The 19,812-nt window shown below is 49.2% G+C and overlaps 1 protein-coding gene across 1 annotated transcript in view; it reads right to left on the bottom strand.

Annotated features, from left to right (window-relative positions):
* Positions 1–19,812, bottom strand: part of STAB1 (stabilin 1) — a 60,208-nt gene that overhangs the window by 8,726 nt on the left and 31,670 nt on the right. The window contains exons 27-55 of the mRNA XM_069095550.1: positions 19,041–19,139; positions 18,802–18,849; positions 18,424–18,554; positions 17,825–17,936; positions 17,404–17,481; positions 17,120–17,221; positions 16,044–16,151; positions 15,480–15,614; positions 15,085–15,213; positions 14,845–14,901; positions 10,986–11,069; positions 10,353–10,548; positions 9,848–9,943; positions 9,642–9,687; positions 9,453–9,514; positions 9,069–9,194; positions 8,677–8,750; positions 8,320–8,394; positions 7,856–7,975; positions 7,213–7,260; positions 6,599–6,676; positions 6,269–6,415; positions 5,584–5,724; positions 4,952–5,011; positions 4,229–4,405; positions 3,930–4,016; positions 3,220–3,366; positions 2,107–2,172; positions 1,771–1,951 (exon numbers count right to left, since the gene is read on the bottom strand). Coding sequence (XP_068951651.1) covers positions 1,771–1,951; positions 2,107–2,172; positions 3,220–3,366; positions 3,930–4,016; positions 4,229–4,405; positions 4,952–5,011; positions 5,584–5,724; positions 6,269–6,415; positions 6,599–6,676; positions 7,213–7,260; positions 7,856–7,975; positions 8,320–8,394; positions 8,677–8,750; positions 9,069–9,194; positions 9,453–9,514; positions 9,642–9,687; positions 9,848–9,943; positions 10,353–10,548; positions 10,986–11,069; positions 14,845–14,901; positions 15,085–15,213; positions 15,480–15,614; positions 16,044–16,151; positions 17,120–17,221; positions 17,404–17,481; positions 17,825–17,936; positions 18,424–18,554; positions 18,802–18,849; positions 19,041–19,139 — 3,010 coding nt within the window. The remainder of the gene's footprint in view (positions 1–1,770; positions 1,952–2,106; positions 2,173–3,219; positions 3,367–3,929; positions 4,017–4,228; positions 4,406–4,951; positions 5,012–5,583; positions 5,725–6,268; positions 6,416–6,598; positions 6,677–7,212; positions 7,261–7,855; positions 7,976–8,319; positions 8,395–8,676; positions 8,751–9,068; positions 9,195–9,452; positions 9,515–9,641; positions 9,688–9,847; positions 9,944–10,352; positions 10,549–10,985; positions 11,070–14,844; positions 14,902–15,084; positions 15,214–15,479; positions 15,615–16,043; positions 16,152–17,119; positions 17,222–17,403; positions 17,482–17,824; positions 17,937–18,423; positions 18,555–18,801; positions 18,850–19,040; positions 19,140–19,812) is intronic.

Genomic DNA, 19,812 nt, shown 5'->3' on the forward strand with positions numbered 1-19,812 from the left:
GAGGGCTTATTTTCAGGGGAGGGCTTATTTTCAGGGGAGGGCTTATTTTAATGAACATTGACAGCAATTTTAATAAACAGATAAATGTGAACCAAAAAAAATGTACCTTTATTCAATAAGCAAATCACTGGGGAAGAACAGGATGACGCGCTCACTGCTGCAGCTCTGATTGGATGCAGCTCGGAGCGCGGCGTGCGTTTCACCTGAGGTGGGGGGGGACGGTGCATACAGAGGGTACCATAATGTAGCGTGTAGCGCAGGGGATCACCTTCACTACAGTAGCAATCTCAATAGGGCTTATTTTCGGGGGAGGGCTTATTTTAGAGGAATCTTACACAGTAAGGGGAGGGCTTATTTTCGGGATAGGTCTTATTATCGGGGAAACACGGTATAAGTTCCATCATCATTATCATTATCATAGCTAACATTAATATACCTGTTTATTAAAATTGCTGTCAATGTTCATTAAAATAAGCCCTCCCCTGAAAATAAGCCCTCTGGTGTTTTTCTGTCCAAAAAAAATAATAAGACAGTGTCTTATTATCGGGGAAACACGGTACAGATGTGAAGGAGTTTGAAGAAAGGAGCTGTACCTAGCCTGCGAGTGGAAGGACCAGGATTTTAATCCATATCCCTTAACTGCAAAGCCAGGGATCTTTTCACTCTCACCACCAGTTTAGGGTAGGAAAGTTCTTCCAAAAAATGGAGCAGGGCAGAGTGTAGATGTGGGTATGGGGAGACTTCAGGACTAGTGGCCTCACACTCAGAGAGTAGGAGGAAGACAGTTCTGTATGGGACACGGGATCCTCTCCCCAGCCCCCCTGAGTTTGCCTAACCCTAACCCTGAATCATTCTGAATCACCTTTTACCCTTGGCCTCAGATAGTGCCAAGAAACACACTGAGGCCAGCCTAGAACCCAGACTTCACAGGCTGGGGACAAGAACATGGTGGAGGGGCAGGGCCTGTAAGAGGCAGTGACTGAGGAGAGCATGGGAGAGCCCAGGGCATTCCTTTCTCCCTGGCACCTTTTTGTTTTGTTTTGTTTTTTTGCTTTTTGGAGGTGGAAGGCAGGGCATTTGGGGTTAAGTGAGTTGCCCAAGGTCACATGGCTAGTAAATGCTAAGTGTCTGAGGCAGGATTTGAACTCAGGTCCTCCTGACTCCAGGGCCAGTGCTCCATTCACTGTGCCACTTAGCCACCCCATTGCACCACCTAGTGGCCCCCTGCCCCAGCACCTTTTCTAGGAGGCCTCCACTGGACCTGTGTCCCCAGTGTCTCCCCTTTCTGAGAGGCTTTCTCCCCTCTGTGTCCAGTTGAGCTTCTCAGTTGTCCCTGGACACATCACACAGAAGCCCTGCCTCTTCCTCCAGCACACACACACGAGCACTCTCTCTCTCTCTGTCTCTGTCTTTCTCTGTCTCTGTCTCTCTGTCTCTGTCTCTCTCTGTCTCTGTCTGTCTCTGTCTCTGTCTCTCTGTCTCTGTCTGTCTCTGTCTCTGTCTCTCTCTGTCTCTATGTCTCTCTCTCTGTCTCTCTCTCTGTCTCTGTCTCTCTCTCTGTCTCTCTGTCTCTCTCTCTGTCTCTCTCTCTGTCTCTCTCTCTCTGTCTCTCTCTCTCTCTCTCTGTCTCTCTCTCTCTCTGTGTCACCCTCCCTCTCTCTATCTCTCTATCTTAGGGTTTGGGAAGGAGTCCAGGGAGGGTCTGAGCTTGAGGAGCTGAGGATGTCCGGGCAGAGGAAAATCAAGAAGGGTAGGGTGGAGGTCTCCAACCTTGGCAGTCAATGCCATAGTGTCCCCGGCAACAAGCTGGTTTCCAAGTGACTGTAGAGCAACGTCGGCGGCAGCCAGGTTTCTGAGACTTTCGGGAGAATAAGAATGGATTGTAGGGGCTGTATCTCAGAAAGAAAGGTCTCCTCAAAGGGCTGTCTCTCAAGCAGAACTCGATTTCACCCTAGGAACCAGCCAGGAAAGAGTCACACCAGGGTATCTGGAGGAGGAGTGTGGTAGAGGGACTGGGTCTGATCTCCAGACTCCCCAGTCCACCATTCCACACATCCTAGATGTTGGCCAGTCCCCTCCCCCCACCATGTCCACCTCTTTCTTCACCTCATCCTTGTATCCCATAGGGCAAAGGGGCAGCATGACGCATGAACCGCAGTACTGTCTGAACGTCTGAAGAAGAGAGATGGCCACATCTTCTCAGGGACCCCTTCCGGGTTTCCTGTTTCCCCACTTCTACCCTACACATCAACCTGCCCCCAACCCTTCAGATACCCTTGTGTATTTGTGGGATTATTAGAATTTAGAGCGACCTTGGAGATCATCTAGCCTGACTCCCTCATTTAACAAAGAGGAAAACTGAGGCTCAGAGATGTTAGGTCACAAAGATAACAAGCAGTAGAAGCAGGATCTGGAAGCAGGCCTTTGCAATACAAATTCAGGGCCCTTTCCACTACACCCTCCACTGAGAAGGAGCCTATGAGGGATATAGCTGAAATCCCCATAACCAAAGACCTCAGCTCAGTGGCAGCCTTCCCCTTGCTCCCGTTCCCCATCCTTTCTTTTGCTCCTGCTGATCTGAGTAAGCCTGGGGTATCTCAGCCTGCTCCAGACTCCTTCACCTCCCCCCACCCCTGTTCATGTCTGGACCTTCTCTGTCTCCTTCCAGGTTCTAGCCTCAGGGGAAGAGGTCATTTACAAGGGGAGATAAAAATGTACAGCACACCTGCAGGCCCAGAAAGGGGGTGGTCAGAGGTGACCAGCTCCAAGCTTCCTCCTCTGCTCCCCAGCTCCATCCTCAAGGGCCCGGCCTAGCCCCTCCCTCCCCCAGTTCTGACCCTGATAGGAACCACCTTTGCTTCTTTTCTGTGCCCTCCAAGTCTCAAAGAACACCTCCTTCCTGACACAAACCCATCCCATCTTACTGTTCTCACGCGCATTTACATTGGGGATAACACTGGATTTATAATCAGGGAGCTTGGATTCAAATCCTGGCCCTCCTACATATTACCTACGTGACTTTAGGCAAGTCCCTTCACAGGCCACATCTGTAAAATGACTATTTGACCTCAGAGATCCCTCCTGGTTCCAAATCTAGAATCCCTCCATATACCAACAGGGATCCCTCCAGCAGGTCCTCTCCCAAATCACCATAAATATCAAGCCCTCCCCAATCCCTGACCCCGACCCTGCCCCCCATCAGCTCCTGGCTCTTCTGACCGACGACTGTTCCTTGACATAGTGGTCACAGCGGGACCCCAGCCCTGCTGGCTCCAGGAGCTGGTCGATGCCATAAGCAATGCCCCCCAGGAACTCCATGTGTCGTTGCACAATCCGAGCTTCCCCCTCACCAACCAAGAGGTCACCCTGGAGGGGGGAAGGATGGGATGGAAATGTGCCCACTTTGCCCAACTGCTGTTTTCTCCCCTCCATATCCAAATCCTACCCATCTTCCAAGGTCCTTTGAAAAACTCTTACACCCACAACCCTCCTAAATGTTCCTAAGAGTTTGGTGGGGAGCTTTTTGAATGATGTTTCCATGCTATTCAAAAGACCATAATAATTCCTCTAAAGAAATTGCATTAGAGATATCTGCTGCAAGATGACAGGCTCATTGCACCACCTCCACCAGGAAGCCTTCTGGGATCCCTCCCTCCAAACTTCCTATGATCTACTATGGCACGCTCTGACTTGGCCCTCCATCTTGTCCAGTCCCCTCTAATCCCTAGGTAGAAATCCCACCTCCTCCAGACTATAAGCAACCTGAGGACAGGTTTGGTCTTTCCCTTTGTTCTTTCCTTTTGGTTCAGTCTCTCCTTGTTGAGGAGGCAGGGAGGTCTAAGGGATACTGGTGGAGACAGGGGACCCCGAGGTTTCTGGGGCATCTTAGCCAGGTTCTGTCCCCATCGCATTTCAGCTTCTTGACTTACCGGGAAGGTCTTGCTACAGGAGAAGGAGATGGGAGAGCCATGCATTGTTCTGAGTTCACCCAGGTTGGGTATGTCAGAGGCCAGAGCCTGAGGGAGGACAGAGGGGACAATTCAGCAAAAGCCAAGGGTTGAAGGCTGGAAACCTGAAGGGAGATGGGCCTAGGCATTCCAGCCCATGGCCCAGACAGATCCCCAAGGATGCCAGTTTAGAGCACTGACGAATCCTCTGGCATTGCCAAGAGTAAGGTTTTGCTAAGGCTTAAGGAATAAAGGAGGTAGCCAGCCCTGCCCATTCTCACCTTGACGTTGCGGATCACATGGCCCCTCAAGATGGCTGCCAACTTCTCCCGATGGTCCTCATGGTAGAGCCAGGCCTGACGCTCAGGGGAGAGGGTTCTCAAGGCTTCATCCGTGGGCCACAGGACAGTGAAGGGCTGGTGGGTCTTATCATGGAACATTGGAAGCACCTTGGCTGTCTGAAAAAGGCCCTAGCCCTAGTCACGATGGGAAGGAGAAGGCTACAACAGACCCAGACACCCACTAAATCCAGCAGCCAAGGACAGATATAAGGAGGAAGTTCTGAGCAATGGGGAGATGACCCAAGGAGGCCCAGGACCCTCTCTTCCTCTGGAGCATAATGACCAGAGGGAGGGAGGTTGGGTAGCATCAGCTGGGAGTAGGGAGAAGGTGGGAAGCATGGCATTTTGGGGTCCAAGGAAGGCAAACTCTTGGCTTGGGCTCAGACCCCTCAACCCCCATAAGCACATTTGGCTCAAACAAATGCATGCACACACACACACATGCACACAGGGCCTGTCTCATGCCAGGCACACAGTAAAGGCTTAATCAGTGCTTGATTGACTGAGACGCAGAGAGACCTACCCATGCACATACACGCACAGGCACCTACATCCATGGGCATTCCTAGACATGCAGACTGATACGCGCTGGCCTATCTGTACATGCATGCAGACACCTGGGTCAGAAAGGACAGACAGACACGGGCTCACACACACAATTACCGTCAGAAGCTTGCTAAAGATCGTGTAGCCCCAGCTCTCAGCGGCTTCTGTGATATTTTGCTGGAAATGAATGGAGCCCCCAAAGCCGTGAAAAAAGAAACCACAAAGACAAGTGAAACAACAACCCTGCACATTTCTATAGACCTTGGCAAGGCACAGAACACTTCCCACAACAGACAGTGTGAGGAGGGAGGCTGGAGGCTGCAAGTTCTGACAACCCTGCTGCTGCTCGTCCTTCATTCTCCAAGAGACCATGACACCCGGGAGGTGATGCCATGGCATGCAAGTGAATTGGACTTAAGTGAGGAAGGCTGGTCCAGTCACCAGCCTCACTTTCTCCTTCGGAGCCATCCGGGTCCAGCAGCCAGAAACAGATCAAGACAACTGGAGATGGCCCCAGATGCAGTGGCCTTTTTAAGCTAAGGTCTTTCCCAGGTCTCAGTTTGACGGAGGCAAAGCTCATTTTTTTTTTTCCCAGAGGAGGAAAGAGGCCAAGATGGGAAGAAACTCATTAGTTCATGAGTAGAAAATGGAGGAACTGAAGCCTGAAGTCTGGGCTTTCCCCAGGATCCCCCCCCCACCTCCATTGCCTCTCTCTCCCTTGTCCGCTCCCCCCAGGTATCCCACCATACCTTGGGAGGAAGTGAGGAGGTATTGGTCCAGTGCAGAACCTCTGGGGGCAGCAGCAATTTGTCGATGAAATGGAGGACACCGTTCACCCCAAGCTGGTCTTCAGCCACCACTTGGGCATACTCATTGACATAGATTCTGCCCTGCGAGGGACAACAGAGACCTGGTGCTGGTGGTTTTGGACTTCTCCCCCAACCCCACCCCTGCCCTGAGGGTACTCTGGAAACCCTGTTTACCCTTAGAGAGGGAGACCTGATTTCATATAAAGGATATAAGGTGTCAAAAGCCAAAAGAACCTTAAATGTCCTCTGGGCCAGAAGATATTAACCTATGACAAAGAGCCCTTGGGTAGTATGGTGAAGCCTATGGACCCCTTCCCAGAATCAAGTTTTTAAGTGCATAAAGTGAAATGTATAAGATGAAAACCAATTATATTTTCAAAAATACAATCTCATGGGCTCCAAGTGAACCACTGATTCTAGAACAACTCTTTTATTCTACTGATGGGGAAGCTCAAGTCTCCAAAGAAGATTTGTTTAAGGTCACACACCCAGCCAATAACCAAGCTAGGTCAAGAATCCAGGGTTTCTGACTCCTCCTGAGGTTTCACTGCTTCTAAGCCAATCCCCCTCTATCCTCCAGAGGCTTCCGTCTCCTCCCAGGCTCTCCTCTCTCAGGCCCCCTCACCTCATGCTGGCTGAAATGGAGCTTGTGACCAGACAGGGTGGTCACATATCCCGCCTCTAGTAAGTCCTGGGTCAGCAGGCGCCTACACCCCACCGTGTGGTATCGGAACAGGAGCTGCCGATGGATGCTGAATGCGGCTAGCTCTCTCTGGGGATGGAGAAAGAAGACTAGGTCTGGCCCATCCATCCTTGAGACAGATGTCCAGCCATTTCCTCCCCCCCGCCCTGGATTTTTTATTTATTCCCAAAGCTTTACCCAGGCTTCTGCCTCACCCTCCCCAGCTCAGTTTAACCCTGCCCAGGAGGTGGGGGAGTGGGGTCTCCTCATTACCCTGGTAAAGTTCTTCATCAAATCTTCTTTAGGGACAAAGACTGTGAAGGGACCTTCTCCCTTCAATTCCTGATATTCCTGTGAGGGAAAGATATAAGACCGTGGGGGCCATGGAAGCTGGAGGTCATGAGTTCTGTACCGTTGGCCCAGCCTGGGATCCAGAACCCAGAGGGGACAAAGAGACCTTTGGAGCACATGCTTGCACGATGCATCCTTATTTTACAAATGGGGAAAGGGCAGTCCAGAGAGAAGAGTAGAGTCCGGGGCAAAGCCCAGGGATCTTCCTGTTAAAGCTCAAGGACTCAAAATCTTGACCTGAACTCTGGGAGGGGTCACAAGTAGGACAAGTAGGGGTCACAACCCTGAACATGGAGAGTTCATGGTCCAAGGAAAAGACAGGGCCCTGTCCTCAGGAAGCCTCCAGTGGAGGGGGGAACAGAGGGAGGAGAAAAAGGACTTTAGCCTTCAAGGAGTCCTAGGTGTGAGGGGAAGATATGGTCCTAACTGTGGGAAGGCTTATGGACCCTGCTGAGCCCTGAGTCCCTGCCAGGGAGAGAAGATGGGCTAGAAGATGGTGGCCTCATCAAGGGGGAGAAGTTCTATTCACTGCTTACCATAAAGTAGTGGCTGAAAAAGGCAGCGTCCTTGTCCCGGAGGAGCTCCTGGGGAGGGATGGAGGGGCGTGAGGGGAGGGGAGCACACAGCTGACTTTGGCTCATCCTATAGGGGTCTTTCACTTCCACTCCCCAAACACCCAAGGGCTTAGGTCTCTGCCTGTGTTCCCAGTCCAAGGTCTGTCCTAAGCTCGGGGCTGACAGTTTGTGAGGAAAGATGTGGGACTTAGGCTGGTAAAATGTGGGACAGCAGCAACATAGGATCAAAGACTTAGGGCAAGTAAGTCCAATGCTCTCATTTTACGAATAAGGAAACTGAGGCCCCAAGAAATGAGGTGACTTTCCAGCTCATTAAGGGTCTGAGGCAGGATATGAACCTAGGTCCTTCTGATTTCAAGTCCCTATATCTACTGTACTTTGCTGTCTCCCCTGGGTATAATGTGAGAGATAGGGAAAGGCAGTACTGGTGTAGGGGGTGGGCTCTTCAAGAAAAGAAATTGCCCCTGGAGTGGAACAGGGGGCTTGGCACAAGACAAGAGATCCTAGACTTGCAGTCTGGAGCAGAGATCTCTAGACTTGGTCCTGGACAGAGATCACCCAGGGCCTATCAGGGGCTCAGGGATCCCACAAGAAGGTGCCTCACCAGGCTTATCCTGGTCCGACAGGTAAAGCCATCACCGATGGCTGTGACACCACAAGTGCAGGTCCTCTGTCCAGGCCCTGTGTTGTTACATGAAGCATAGGGGCTACAGCCTCCATTGTCCTAGAGGAGAACAGAGCAGAATAGCCAGGGAAGGTAGATGGGTCAATGGGGACACCTTCCAAAGCTATCTTCCCTCTAACCTGGGGAAGCTGGAACTGAGGTATGGACACCAAAAAGGGAACAGTGCCCCCACCTCCCACAAAACCCCTGGTTTGTCCCAAATAGTGTCTGGGCTACTGGATACCAGAGTCCTGGAGAAGGGACACCCTCATCCCCCTCCCTTCAGATAGTCTGGAAATCTCCCAGGACTCTGTTGCTCACTCTGTTCCTCTCCCAACCTCAGTCTCCCTTTCTATAGAATGGAAAGGTCTCCAGAGTAAAGCTGGCGTATTATGAGGACACACCTTTGTGCAGAGGTTGATGGGGACGCAGCTCTGGATTCCATCCCCAGTGTAACCAGGTCCACAGTTACAGGCCACCTAACCACCGCCCCCAACATCAACATAGTGTTAGCTATCAGTCCATTTGAGTCGAGGGCCCCTGTCTGAGGGAAGCACACTGACCCTGCCCTCAGGGAGCCCCTACTCTGTGAGGGAAACACCTTCCCTTCACCCAGGGAGATTCTAATCTAAGGAAAGTAGATTTTTTTCCACCCCAATCCCAAGATCCAGAGGGAAGATAGAGATCTAGGGTGCTTGAAGAGGCAGAGTCAGGAAGATGCTGATGGCTATCTCAAACCCACCAGACTTCAGGTCACTGACCTGGCTGGGCCCTGTAGGGACACACTCAGCATTGGCATGACAGCCACCGTTTTTAATCGGGCATCTGTTGAATTCTAAGGGAAGGAAACAAAAGTGGCAAATCAAAAGGTGAAAAGGGAAAGGGGAAAGGGAAGACAGAGGAGGGGAAAGACTGCCACAATTCACACCATCTCCCATGGGGAGATGTCCAGCCTCCAAGGGTCTAGGGAGCTGTCTTAATGTGTTTTCTCTCTCACTTGTTCACTGGAGGAGAGGAGATAGCCCAATCTCCTTTGATGCCCTTTCTCCACTTTTGGTACTTCCCACCCCACCCAGAAGGAAGTATCTTCTTCTGTCCAATCTCAATCCCTCTCTGCTTCAGTCTTAGCCCATTTCTTGTCCAGGCTTCTCACCCAGACACAGCTCCCCATCCCCAGCATAGCCCTCGTTGCATGTGCATGTCCTCTGTCCAGGGGCCACCTTGGTGCAATTAGCATGAAGGGAGCAGCCACCATGATCCTGGGCACAAGGGTCCACCTCTATAGATGTGTAGGGAGGGGAAAGAGAAGTCATAAAGGGGCAAGAACAGTGATCAGGGATGGGGAGAGAAGGGTGAGCCGGGGGATAAATTGGGATTAGGTCCAGGTTAGGGTTGAGAGTTCTTTCAGGCCAGGAGTTGTGGGACAGCCTGGGTCAGATCTAAGAGAGATGGGGAGGGCAATGGTGGGGAACTATCTCTGATAGCTGAAGATTCTCTAGGGGTTGGGGGAATGCTGCTTTGGGGGTATCCTGAGGACCTGAGCAGCTGGTGCCATTGCCAGTGTATCCAGCAGAACAGACACAGGAGGCATTGATGCAACTGGAAGGAAAGACATGGCCTTCGTCAGTCCCGTGCCCTCACCAAAGAGTCAAGGGGAGACCTCCAGGATGAGACCCAGGACTAACCCAACCAACTCTTCTTACAGCCCAGAACAGGGGTCACTCACTTGGCAAAGGGGTCACATTTTTCCGGACATGATGAAGCAGTGCTCTCTGGGTGGAAATTAGGGCAATGTTATGTCAGCTCAAAGTCAAGGTGGGGGAAGAAGCCCAAGTGAAGCTAGGGAGAGGCTTCTTCCCTACAACCCTAGTCATCTGGGACCCCATAGGGCTACCCCACATTCCCAAGCCCATCCCTACCCCTGTCCCTTACCTTGGTCACAATGGGGACCTTTCCAGCCCACATTGCAGCTACAACTCCCATTCCCAAGCAGCCCATCCTGGCACATTCCATGGCCACAGTTACAAACTGGGGTAGGAGGAAAGGAGAGTAATTTAGTAGTTACCAATACCCCAACCTAAATGCAGGCTACCATTCCTCTTGCCTTGTCCTTTTAGGTTCAGGGGAGGAATCTCCTTTCAACTCCTCCATTTTCCCCTCCCCCTCCCCAACCTGCCAAGAACTTTCCCCTCAGTCAACTAGGGAATACCACAAGGCCCTACCTCACAATTCAAACTCTTTGGGATTAGTCCGTGAGCCCTGCCCCATCCTCCTGAACAGGTAAGAACACTGAAGGATCTGACTTACACTACACATACACACCCCTCACACCCCCTCTGTGGTCATGGTATGAATATTCTTCCCAAGACACAGATGAGGAAACTGTACCCAGGAAGGGAGGAATCTTGCCCAGCCAGGCCCCTCTGTAGACCCTTACCTCCAGCACAGTCGGTCCCATAGCGCCCTAGCTCACATCTCTCACAGGCAGTGCCATGGAAGCCTTCATGGCAGCGACACTCTCCACTCCCCAGAAGCCCATCCTGACACTGCCCATGGCCTGAACAGTTACCACCTGGACCCCCAGGGCAGGGCTCACAAAGAGTTCCAAAGTAGCCAGGGCAGCAGTCAGGGATCTGGGGGTAAATTTGGGTGGGTAGGTTAGAACAGGTCTTTTGGAGGCCAGTGTCAAAGACTCAGCTCATTCAATTCACACAGAGCAGGGAATGGAGGCCCAGAGAAGGAGCAGGGACTTGCCCAAAGTTACATAGTGAGTTAATTAAAAACAACAAAAAATAACAAGGGCTTGTAATGGAACCCTGGTCTCCTAACTCTCATTCCAGGGTTCATGATAGGGGTTCCAAGACCCCTGTCTTCAGTTACCCCTTAGCTCCTCTGTCAGTGACAAGTCTACCTCCTAGGAAATAGATGCTAGAAGGGGAAAACCAGACCTGACCTGGGCTCTTCCTGTAGGTCTCTTATTAATACATATTGTTCCTCTCCCCAAGTCCAATCCCAGCCACTACCTTCTCCCCTCTTGGATCACAGCACTGAGGAAGGCCTTGGGACAAACCTCTATTTTCTTGACACATGTATAGAAGCAGCCTGCAACCCGAATTTCATTAGCCAAGTAGATACAGCTCTCTCGGGGGCCTTTCTAGAAATGTCAAAATGGGAGGAAAAAGACTCAATTGAGGGGTGAGATGCAGCTCAGATGGGAACTTTGATAAAAACAGAAACAGAAAAAGTCAGAGGGTTGGGCATATACCAGGTTAAAGAAACAAGAACACTGAGACAGAGACAGATAGAAATAGAGATAAGCAGAAAGAGAAAGACTGAAAAAATAGCAGTGACAAATCAAGATAGAGAGAACAAGTAATAAATGCAGAGAAAGAGATACAGACAGAAATACTGACAAGATGAACAGAAACAGTGATAAACTGAGGCAGAAAAACTAAGATAAACGAAGGCAAAAAGATTGGGGTAAATTCATATGAACAGATAATCAGGAGGAGAGAGACAGACATACAGAGACAGAGACAGAAAGACAGAAACAGAGAGAGACACAGAGAGAGAGAGAATTAAACCAGGACAGAGTTAAAGTGAGATCTAAAGAACCTTTTCTTCAGTTGTAAAATGACTAAATTATCTTTAACATCCCTTCCCACTTTAAACCTCATGAACTAAACATGAAAGTGACAGAAATTGGGACAAAAGAGAGAGGCAGGTATCACAGGAAATACAACAGTAGTTCTTGAGTTAGAAAGATTTGGGGACCAAAAAGCTATTAAACTGTGCATGCTCTTTGACCAAGCAATACTGCCCCTACATATATACCCCCCAAAAAGACCAAAGAAAGAGGAAAAGGACCTATGTGTGCAAAAACAAATTTTAAGCAGCTCTTTTTGTGATTGCACAGAACTGGAAACTGAAGGGATGCCCATCAGTTGGGGAAAGACTGAACACATGATGGTCTATGAATGGGATGAAATGCTATTGGTTTGTGTTTTTTTGGGGGGGTTTGGGGGGTGGCTTTTTGGAGGGGGAGGAAGGGCAGTTGGGATTAAGTGACTTGCCCAAGGTCACACGGATAGTAAATGTGGCAAGTGTCTAAGGCGGATCTGAACTCAGATCCTCCTGACTCCAGGGCTGGTGCTCTATACACTGCTCCACCTAGCCACCCTGGAATGCTATTGGGTTATAAGAAATGATGAAGAGAAAGATTTCAGAGAAACCTGGGAAGACTCATAAGAACTGATACAAAGTGAAGTGAGCAGAACCAGGAGAACATTGTAACAGCAATATTGTAAGGATGATCAATTGTGAAAGACTCAGTAACTCTGATCAATATCATGACCCACCACAATTCCAAAGGACTTATGATGAAATATGCTATCTACCTCCTGATGAACTCAGAATGCACACTGAAGCATATTTTCTTCTATTCTTTTTTCTTGCTTTTTAGAAAACATGGCTAATATGAATTTTGTATGACTTCATATTTGTAAAGGTTATTATTATTTCTGACCTTCTCAAAAAGGTGAAGGGAAATTTGGAATTAAAAATAAAATTGAAAAAAAAAGAAAGATCTGGGTTCACATCCTGCCTCAGACACTTCCATGATGCATGACCCTGGGCAAGTCATTTTACCTCTCAGACTCAAATTCCTGATTCCTGAAATAGGGAATTTCATAGAATTGTTGTGAGAACCAAATCAAGATAATGTATGCAAAGTGTTCTGTAAATCTTAGAGCACTATATAAGTGAACTGTTGTTACTCTGCAGACAGGTACAGAGAAGGTGACCAAAAAGGGGTGCAGGGCTCTGCTTATCTGGACACCTGCCCAGAATTCCTGGATTTTGATGTCCAACTGCTGATCTTGCTATACCTGTGAGGGAGGGAGGGGGGAGACAGGGGAAGGGGAGACGGGGGGGGGGGGGGGGGGGGGCGGAACTTCATAGATTTCCACAGTCCTCTCCAGCTGGTTTCTGGCCTTGTGTATCTTGTCTCTCCCCTCTTCAATTGACACCTCATACAATTAATCAAATTATCTCCCTAACACACTTTTTTTTGTTTCATCGAGTCATTTCAGATATGTCCAACTCTTCATGACCCCATTTGGGGTTTTCTTAGCAAAGATACTGGAGTGGTTTTCTATTTCCTTTGTCAATTTATTTTACGGATAAGGAAACTGAGGCAAACAGGGTTAAGTGATTTGCCCACTAGTAAGTGTCTGAGGCTGGATTTGAACTCAAGACTTCCTGATTCTAGGTCTAGCACTCTATCCACTAAACCACCTGGCTGCCACACAAGTCTGACAATGTCAATTCCTTATTCAAAAATCATCAGTGATAATCCAAAAAAGAAAGGCTTAAAGGAATAGAGATTTATAGTTTCATGTAAAATCCTCTTTTTTGTTGTTCTACTTTGTAAATGGAACTGCTCATTTTATTTGATGTTTCTTAAATTCAAAATATATATTAAAAAAATCTATTCAGTGGTTTCCTAGTCCATACAGGATAAAATGTTTACTTATTATCCTGGCATTCAACACCCTCATTTCATAAACTACTCTAACAGATGTTCCGTTATGTTATCCTTTGCTTTTCGTGTCCATGAGGCAAAAATGCTGTGGTGGAAAGAAGACTGAACTATGTGTCAGAAGACTCGGGTCCCTATCTCAGTAATGACACTTCCTAACAAGTCATTTCTCTTCTTGTGAAAAACAGGCATAACAACACTTAATAACTTTAATTAATAATGATAATAAATTAAATAATAAATTAAATAAATAATAAATTAAATTCAACTTAATAACTTAAAAACACTTAATAACTTCACATGATGTTGGGGAGAGATAAAAAAGATAATGTATAAAACACTTTGTGAGCCTTAAAATGATATCAGTTATGATGATGATGATTTTTCAGGGCATCTGGAGGGGAACAGAAGTCTCTTCCCACATTTCTTTTTAAAAACATGGCTAATATGAATTTTGTATGACTTCATATTTGTAAGGGTTATTATTATTTCTGACCTCAAAAAGGTGAAGGAAGGGAAATTTAGAATTAAAAATAAAATTTTGGAGGGGGGAAGGCAGGGCATTTGGGGTTAAGTGACTTGCCCAAGGTCACAGGGTTAGTAACATTAAGTGTCTGAGATCATATTTGAACTCAGGTCCTCCTGACTCCAGGGCTGGTGTTCTACTCACTGTGCCACCTAGCCACCCTGGGAACAGAACTCTCAAAGACGATCAAGATCAACCCCCCACCCCTATTGTACAGAGGGGGAAACTAACACCCAGAGAGGGAACTGGGAAGTGCACTTGTGGGAGTTAGTGATTGGTTCCACAAGAAAGGAATGTGCCTTAATAAGTAGAGAGCTGTCTATCACTTTGAGTGTGAAACCAGAGGCTAGATGACCTCTGTTAAGGAGACTGCTTTATAGGTTTAGGGCAGGTTGGGGTTGGGATTGGGGAGGTGATAGATTACAGACCTCTGAGGTGTCTCCCAGTTCTAAGACTTAGCTTCTGCTTCTCAGTCCAGCCTTCTCTAACACATTAGAATGTGAACTCCTTGAGAGCATGGACTGTGTTTTTGCCTTTTTTTTTTTTTTAATCCCCAGTGATTAGCACAGAGCCTGGGACATAAATGCTTTTTGACGACCTGATTCAGAAGTTCCTTATTTATCCCCTCCTTGTCCCAAATATTTATCTAGTACAAGTCTCGACACAGCAAATGTTCAGTGGTGGTGGGAGAGGGAGAAGAGGAGGGAAAGGAAGGAGGAGAGGAGAGTCGAATAAGAGGGGAAGGGAAAGAAGGAAGGAGAAAGGGAAACAGGCAGACTAACACAAAGACAGACACTTAGAACATTGAATGAATGAATGACTGAGACAGAGAGGAGGCCACCTTCCCACCTCCCCATCAATCACCTGGATCCTATAGCCAAAAGGACAGCGGAATCTCCTCTCACAGCTGCTGCATTTCTTCTGTTCGCCCCAGGACAAGAGGGACGGAAGACAGAAAGGTCAGGACAGAACGTCGACCAGTTCCCCCCAACCCTAACAAACCCCGTCTGAGATGAAATTTTGGACGGCACCCTCGTCTCCAGGTGTGAAGCGGTCCCTCCAGCCTCTCCCGAGCCCCGCCCCTCCCCAAACCCCAGTCCTCACCCTGACCGCTGCCTCTTGCCAACGCGGACAAATGTTGGGCCTCTCAGCCAGGACCCCGCCCAAGCCCAGAACAACACCCTTCTGGGGTTTCAGCGTGGGACCCACCACGGGGACCCGGTTCACCAGAGGCTGTGGGAGAGAGGAAGAGAAAAAGGCTGCAGCCTAGCATCGCATTTACCCTTCTCCACCCCCGATTTCACTGAAGCTGGGGTCCCACCGCTAAGGACACTGAATCTGTAGGTCTCTATGGAGGCAACCGGGCTTCTCTACCCATCAGGGAGAGGAGGAAGGGTAGGTAGTGGTATGTGTGTGGCTTGTGCTGGAGGTCGGGCATCTGTGTGGCTGGCCTCCAGTGGGCGGGGCTTGGGGCTCTCCCGCAGGTGTACTGTACTCACCACTTCTCCCGACCTGACGTAGAAGATTAGCTCGTAGGAGGAACCCAGGAGGGAATTTCTGTGCATCCCCGGCCGCATGGCGTCCGGGGTGAGAGCCTCGCCAACAAGTACGTGGCGCTTCACAGTTTGTAGGTCCTGGGAGGGGAGCAGGAGATGGGGGAGGGGCTCAGAGCATGTGACCCAGGGGGATTCGGGGATGTCCTACACCTGTCCTCAGCTCACCCATGTGCTCCGACAGAGCACGTCAGTGTATACGCGCATATTATATTTGGAAACAAGCAGATAAATCCCAGGTGTAATGATAGCTAGTATTTATATAGCATTTTATGTTATCTCATTTGACCCTCACAATAGACTGTAAATATTATTCACGTTTTACAGATGAGGAATTGGGGCAGCTAGAGGTTATGCTGGACAGCTCACTGGTACAGATACATGCTTTTATCCATCCCGACCTGGAGTTTTTCTGACAGTACTAGTACTGACTGGTGTGTCCCTCCACCCCCACGGCCCTAAGCCCTGAGTTAAGGGTCCCTCCCACCTGAGCGCAGCTCATTCACTCACCAGGGTACTCAGATTGGCTTTCAGGCAGTAATCCTCCACTGAATCATTTGTGGGCACAAAGAGGGTATATGCAGCACCAGCCTCTATCTGTGCCAGCAGCTGGTATTGCTGGGAAGGAGGCAAAGGCTGACCTCAGCCTGGTCCATGGAGGGGGAAACCAGGCAAAGCCTTGCCTTGTCCTCCTCTGAAAACCCTCTATCCAGTGATGGGCCAAGACTGGAGTCTAAGATACTGGCTCAGTTCTCCATTAGATGGCTGGGTAAACTGAGGCTCACAGAGGAGGAATAATTTGCCTAAGATTATACATAGGAGTCAATTACACAGCTAGGACTGGAATCTAGGTCTTCTGACACCCTGGTTTGGGTTCTTTGGATTCATGACTTTTTTTTTTAAGCAATTGGGGTTAAGTAACTTGCTCAAGGTTACATGGCCAGGTGTTTCTGGATGGGTAATAAGTGTCTGAGCCCAGACTCGATCCCCCAGGTCATCCCGACACTGGAGGCGGTGCTCTTACTCGCTGTGCTACCTGGCTGCCCCTGGGTTCATGACTTTTAAACCTCCTTCTTGCCCCCACGTCCATCAATGTTCCTGGAAATGTGTGCTTACTACATCCCCTAGGACCTAGAGCTCATAGCTTACAGGCCTAAGAGGGAAGGAGGAAGCTCCTTGGGTATTTCTGAGGGTCAAAGTATCCTAGGCAAATAGACAAAGGATCATAGGCTTAGCACTGGAAGGAACATTAGAGACTAGCCAGTCCAATCTCCTCACTCCAAAGCAAGGCTTCTTCACTGTTTTTGTGCCCCTTTGGCAGTCTGGTGACTGATGTTTTTAAATGCATAATATGGAATGCTTGGAGTGACAAAGGAACCCAATTATACTGAAGTACAATTATAACATTTTGTTTTTAAGTTCATGAACCCCAGGTTAGAAACCCCTGCTTTCAAGCCAAGCTATGATTCCTATCCCTTCCCTGACTCCAGCTCCAGGGCTCTTTCCCCTTTTCTCCTTCCCCCATTCACTTAGGTCATCTTCAGACCTTTCCTCTCACCCCCATGCTCTCCCCAGGCACAGCTCACCAGTAACAATTCCTTAAAGATGCTGAAGGAGGGAACAGTCTCCAGCTGCTGTCTCAGGCTGAGCTGGGGAGGGGGAGCATCCATCCGGGGTGGCAGCAGTACCTGAGGACCAAATATCCTAAGCTATCCGTGTCCTGGAATTGGGACCCTCTGGCTTAGGAGTCATTGTTGGGCAGTTTGGGGGGCAGGAACTAGCTTGGTGATCAGAAGAGACATGCAGAGGCTGGCAACAGATGACCTGTGCTATTCTTGAGGGAGGCTCGAACAGGGGTAGAGGAACAGACCTTATTGAGGATGTGCAGGACTCCATTGGTGGCAAGGATGTCTGCTACCGCCACACTCACATTCTGAATGGTAATTTTCTGAGAAAAGCCATTGATGAAAGCTCAGACAGATGCAGAATCAGAGAGGAAGAGGCAGAAACATATATGGATGCCCACACATAAGCACCAAGGCCTGGGATCTCAGGTATGTCCCATGGGGCTCTGAGTTAGGTGACTGAGAGGATGGGGCAGCTACCCTGAGTGCTGGTCTTCCTCTTCCCCTTCTAAAGGCACTCCACAGAACTCCCCATTTATGGCCCCCTGTGGAGTCCTGGCCTGTCTTAGCCCTCCTTCCAGGTTCACCCCACCTCTCCACCTCAAAATCCTGGTGAATTAGAAGGGGAAACATGCTATGAATCAGCCAAATTGGGCCAAGTCTTACCCCACTGCTGTTGCTGATCTCCCACCGGGTGGGTGGATTCAGGGTGGTCACCTCCTGTCCAAAGAGGTCAGACAGCTGCCTGGTGGTGAGAGCACCTGGGAGGAAGTGGGCCCTGAATGTGGGGATTAGGGGGGAAACAGGGACAAAGTTCATCAGAGTATCAAAAAGTTAAAAGGGCCTGTGCTTCCTTGAGGAGAGGCAGAGGGCAAAGACAGAAAGACTGGGACAGAAACAGTCGGAGAGGTTAAGAGGTTTTAGCCAGGAGCAAAGTCCCCCAAGGCAGGAGTCTAAGAATCCCTGGCCTTCCCTCTTCAAGGGGAAAGGAAATTTAGGGTGGGGGAAAGGAAGAGGGGGTGGGTAGAAGGGTAACTCAGACATCTCTGGGGGATGAGTCCACATCCAGCACTCTAGACCTGGTTACCACTTTCCTATACTGAATTTGGAATGAGAAGACAGGGACTCAGATATGCCTGTCACAATTTGTATGACCTTTGCAAAGGTACTTTGCCTCAGTCTCCTCATCTGTAAAATGGATGACCTCTAAGGGTCCTTCAACTCAATGATCCTTCGACCAGGTGAGTCAGCCCCTCCCCTCATACCTGAGCAGGTGAAGCAACTGTTGTTGCTGTAGCCAAAAGGCCTTGTCTTCAGGGCTCAGGCTCTGGATAGCAGATTCTGAGGGTACCAAGGCTGTAAAGTTGCCCCTGGTAGGGAGGGCAAAGCCAGCTCTCTGGGGCCAGAGAACATGTGGAGGTCACCAGAGGGGCCAGTGCTGAGGCCACATTCCAGCCCCTGCCATGAGAGCCATGGCCAGCCATGTTGAGGTTGCTAGGGTCTCCCCTCCAACCCAGGTTCTGGACAAGGCCAAATCACAAGTGAATATCCAGGTTACAAGTTCCTGGGCCTGACAGGTTGTATTCTAGAGTTTACTCTAGGGAGCTGAACTGAGCTCAGAGGACCCTTTCCCCCCATCCTACCTTGATCCATTGATAGAACTCGGCAAAGTGGTCATTCCTCTTTAGCTCCTAGAGAGAGGGCAGGGATGGCTGTGGCTAGAGCAAATTGTGATGGGGGAAGGGATGAGGAGCTCTGATCCTCCCTTTACCCAGGTCCAAGGTCTCAAATTCCTTCCCCCATCAGGTAAGACAGCCCCCACCAAGGCTAATCTAGATGGGTAAGGAAAGAAGATGGGATCAGGAGCTCAAGGTCCACTCACCTCCATGACAGTCCCATAGCAGGTGAAGCCATCTCCGCCATAGCCATCTGGGCACAAACAAAGTGGCTGTCCTCCATCCCCTTGGGGCCGACACGTGGCCTAGAGACACAGAGATGCAAAATGAAGAGGCAGAGATTCAAAGAGAGAAACCAAGCTACCGAGGTGTAGTCAAAGGTTCACATCCTAGTCAGATTTCAGGGTTGGAAAAGGAACTCTTTCAGTCCTACCTATACCAGATGCAGGAATAGCTTCTTTTATGTAATAATAGTAACTTACGTTTCTCTGCCACTTTAAGGACTGCAAAGTGGTTTCCTCATTGTAAACCAGTTATTATTCCTATTATATAGATGAAGACACTAAGTCTCAGTAAACAAAGAGGTGATGTGTGGTAGAAGGATGCTGATGTGAGGGGTCAGAGGACCTGGATTCATTTACTGCCTATGTGACCTTGGGCCAACCCTGTCATCTTTCTGGGCCTCAGTTTCCTCATCTGTAAAGTGAGGGGGTCGGACTAGATGACCTCGAAGGTCCTTTTTCATATTTAAACCTATGGTCCTATGGCCAGCGAGGCATGATGGCACAGACGAGGTGATAGAGGTCTTTTGGGATTCTGATCTAGTTGTCCAATACATTAGTGCCCGCTTTGGCATCATCTGTAGGTCTGACAAACACACTCTCCTGCCTTAGACAGGCAGTGTGATATAATGTAAAAATTCCAGGACTTGGGATCAGGAAAGAGCCTGCCTTTGACAGGGGCAGCGGCTTCATTTTG

The sequence above is a fragment of the Petaurus breviceps genome, unplaced genomic scaffold (assembly GCF_028583685.1).
Source record: "Petaurus breviceps papuanus isolate PSGF00001 unplaced genomic scaffold, PetGlider_PUasm1.0 227, whole genome shotgun sequence".
NCBI classification, from domain to species: Eukaryota; Metazoa; Chordata; class Mammalia; order Diprotodontia; family Petauridae; genus Petaurus; species Petaurus breviceps.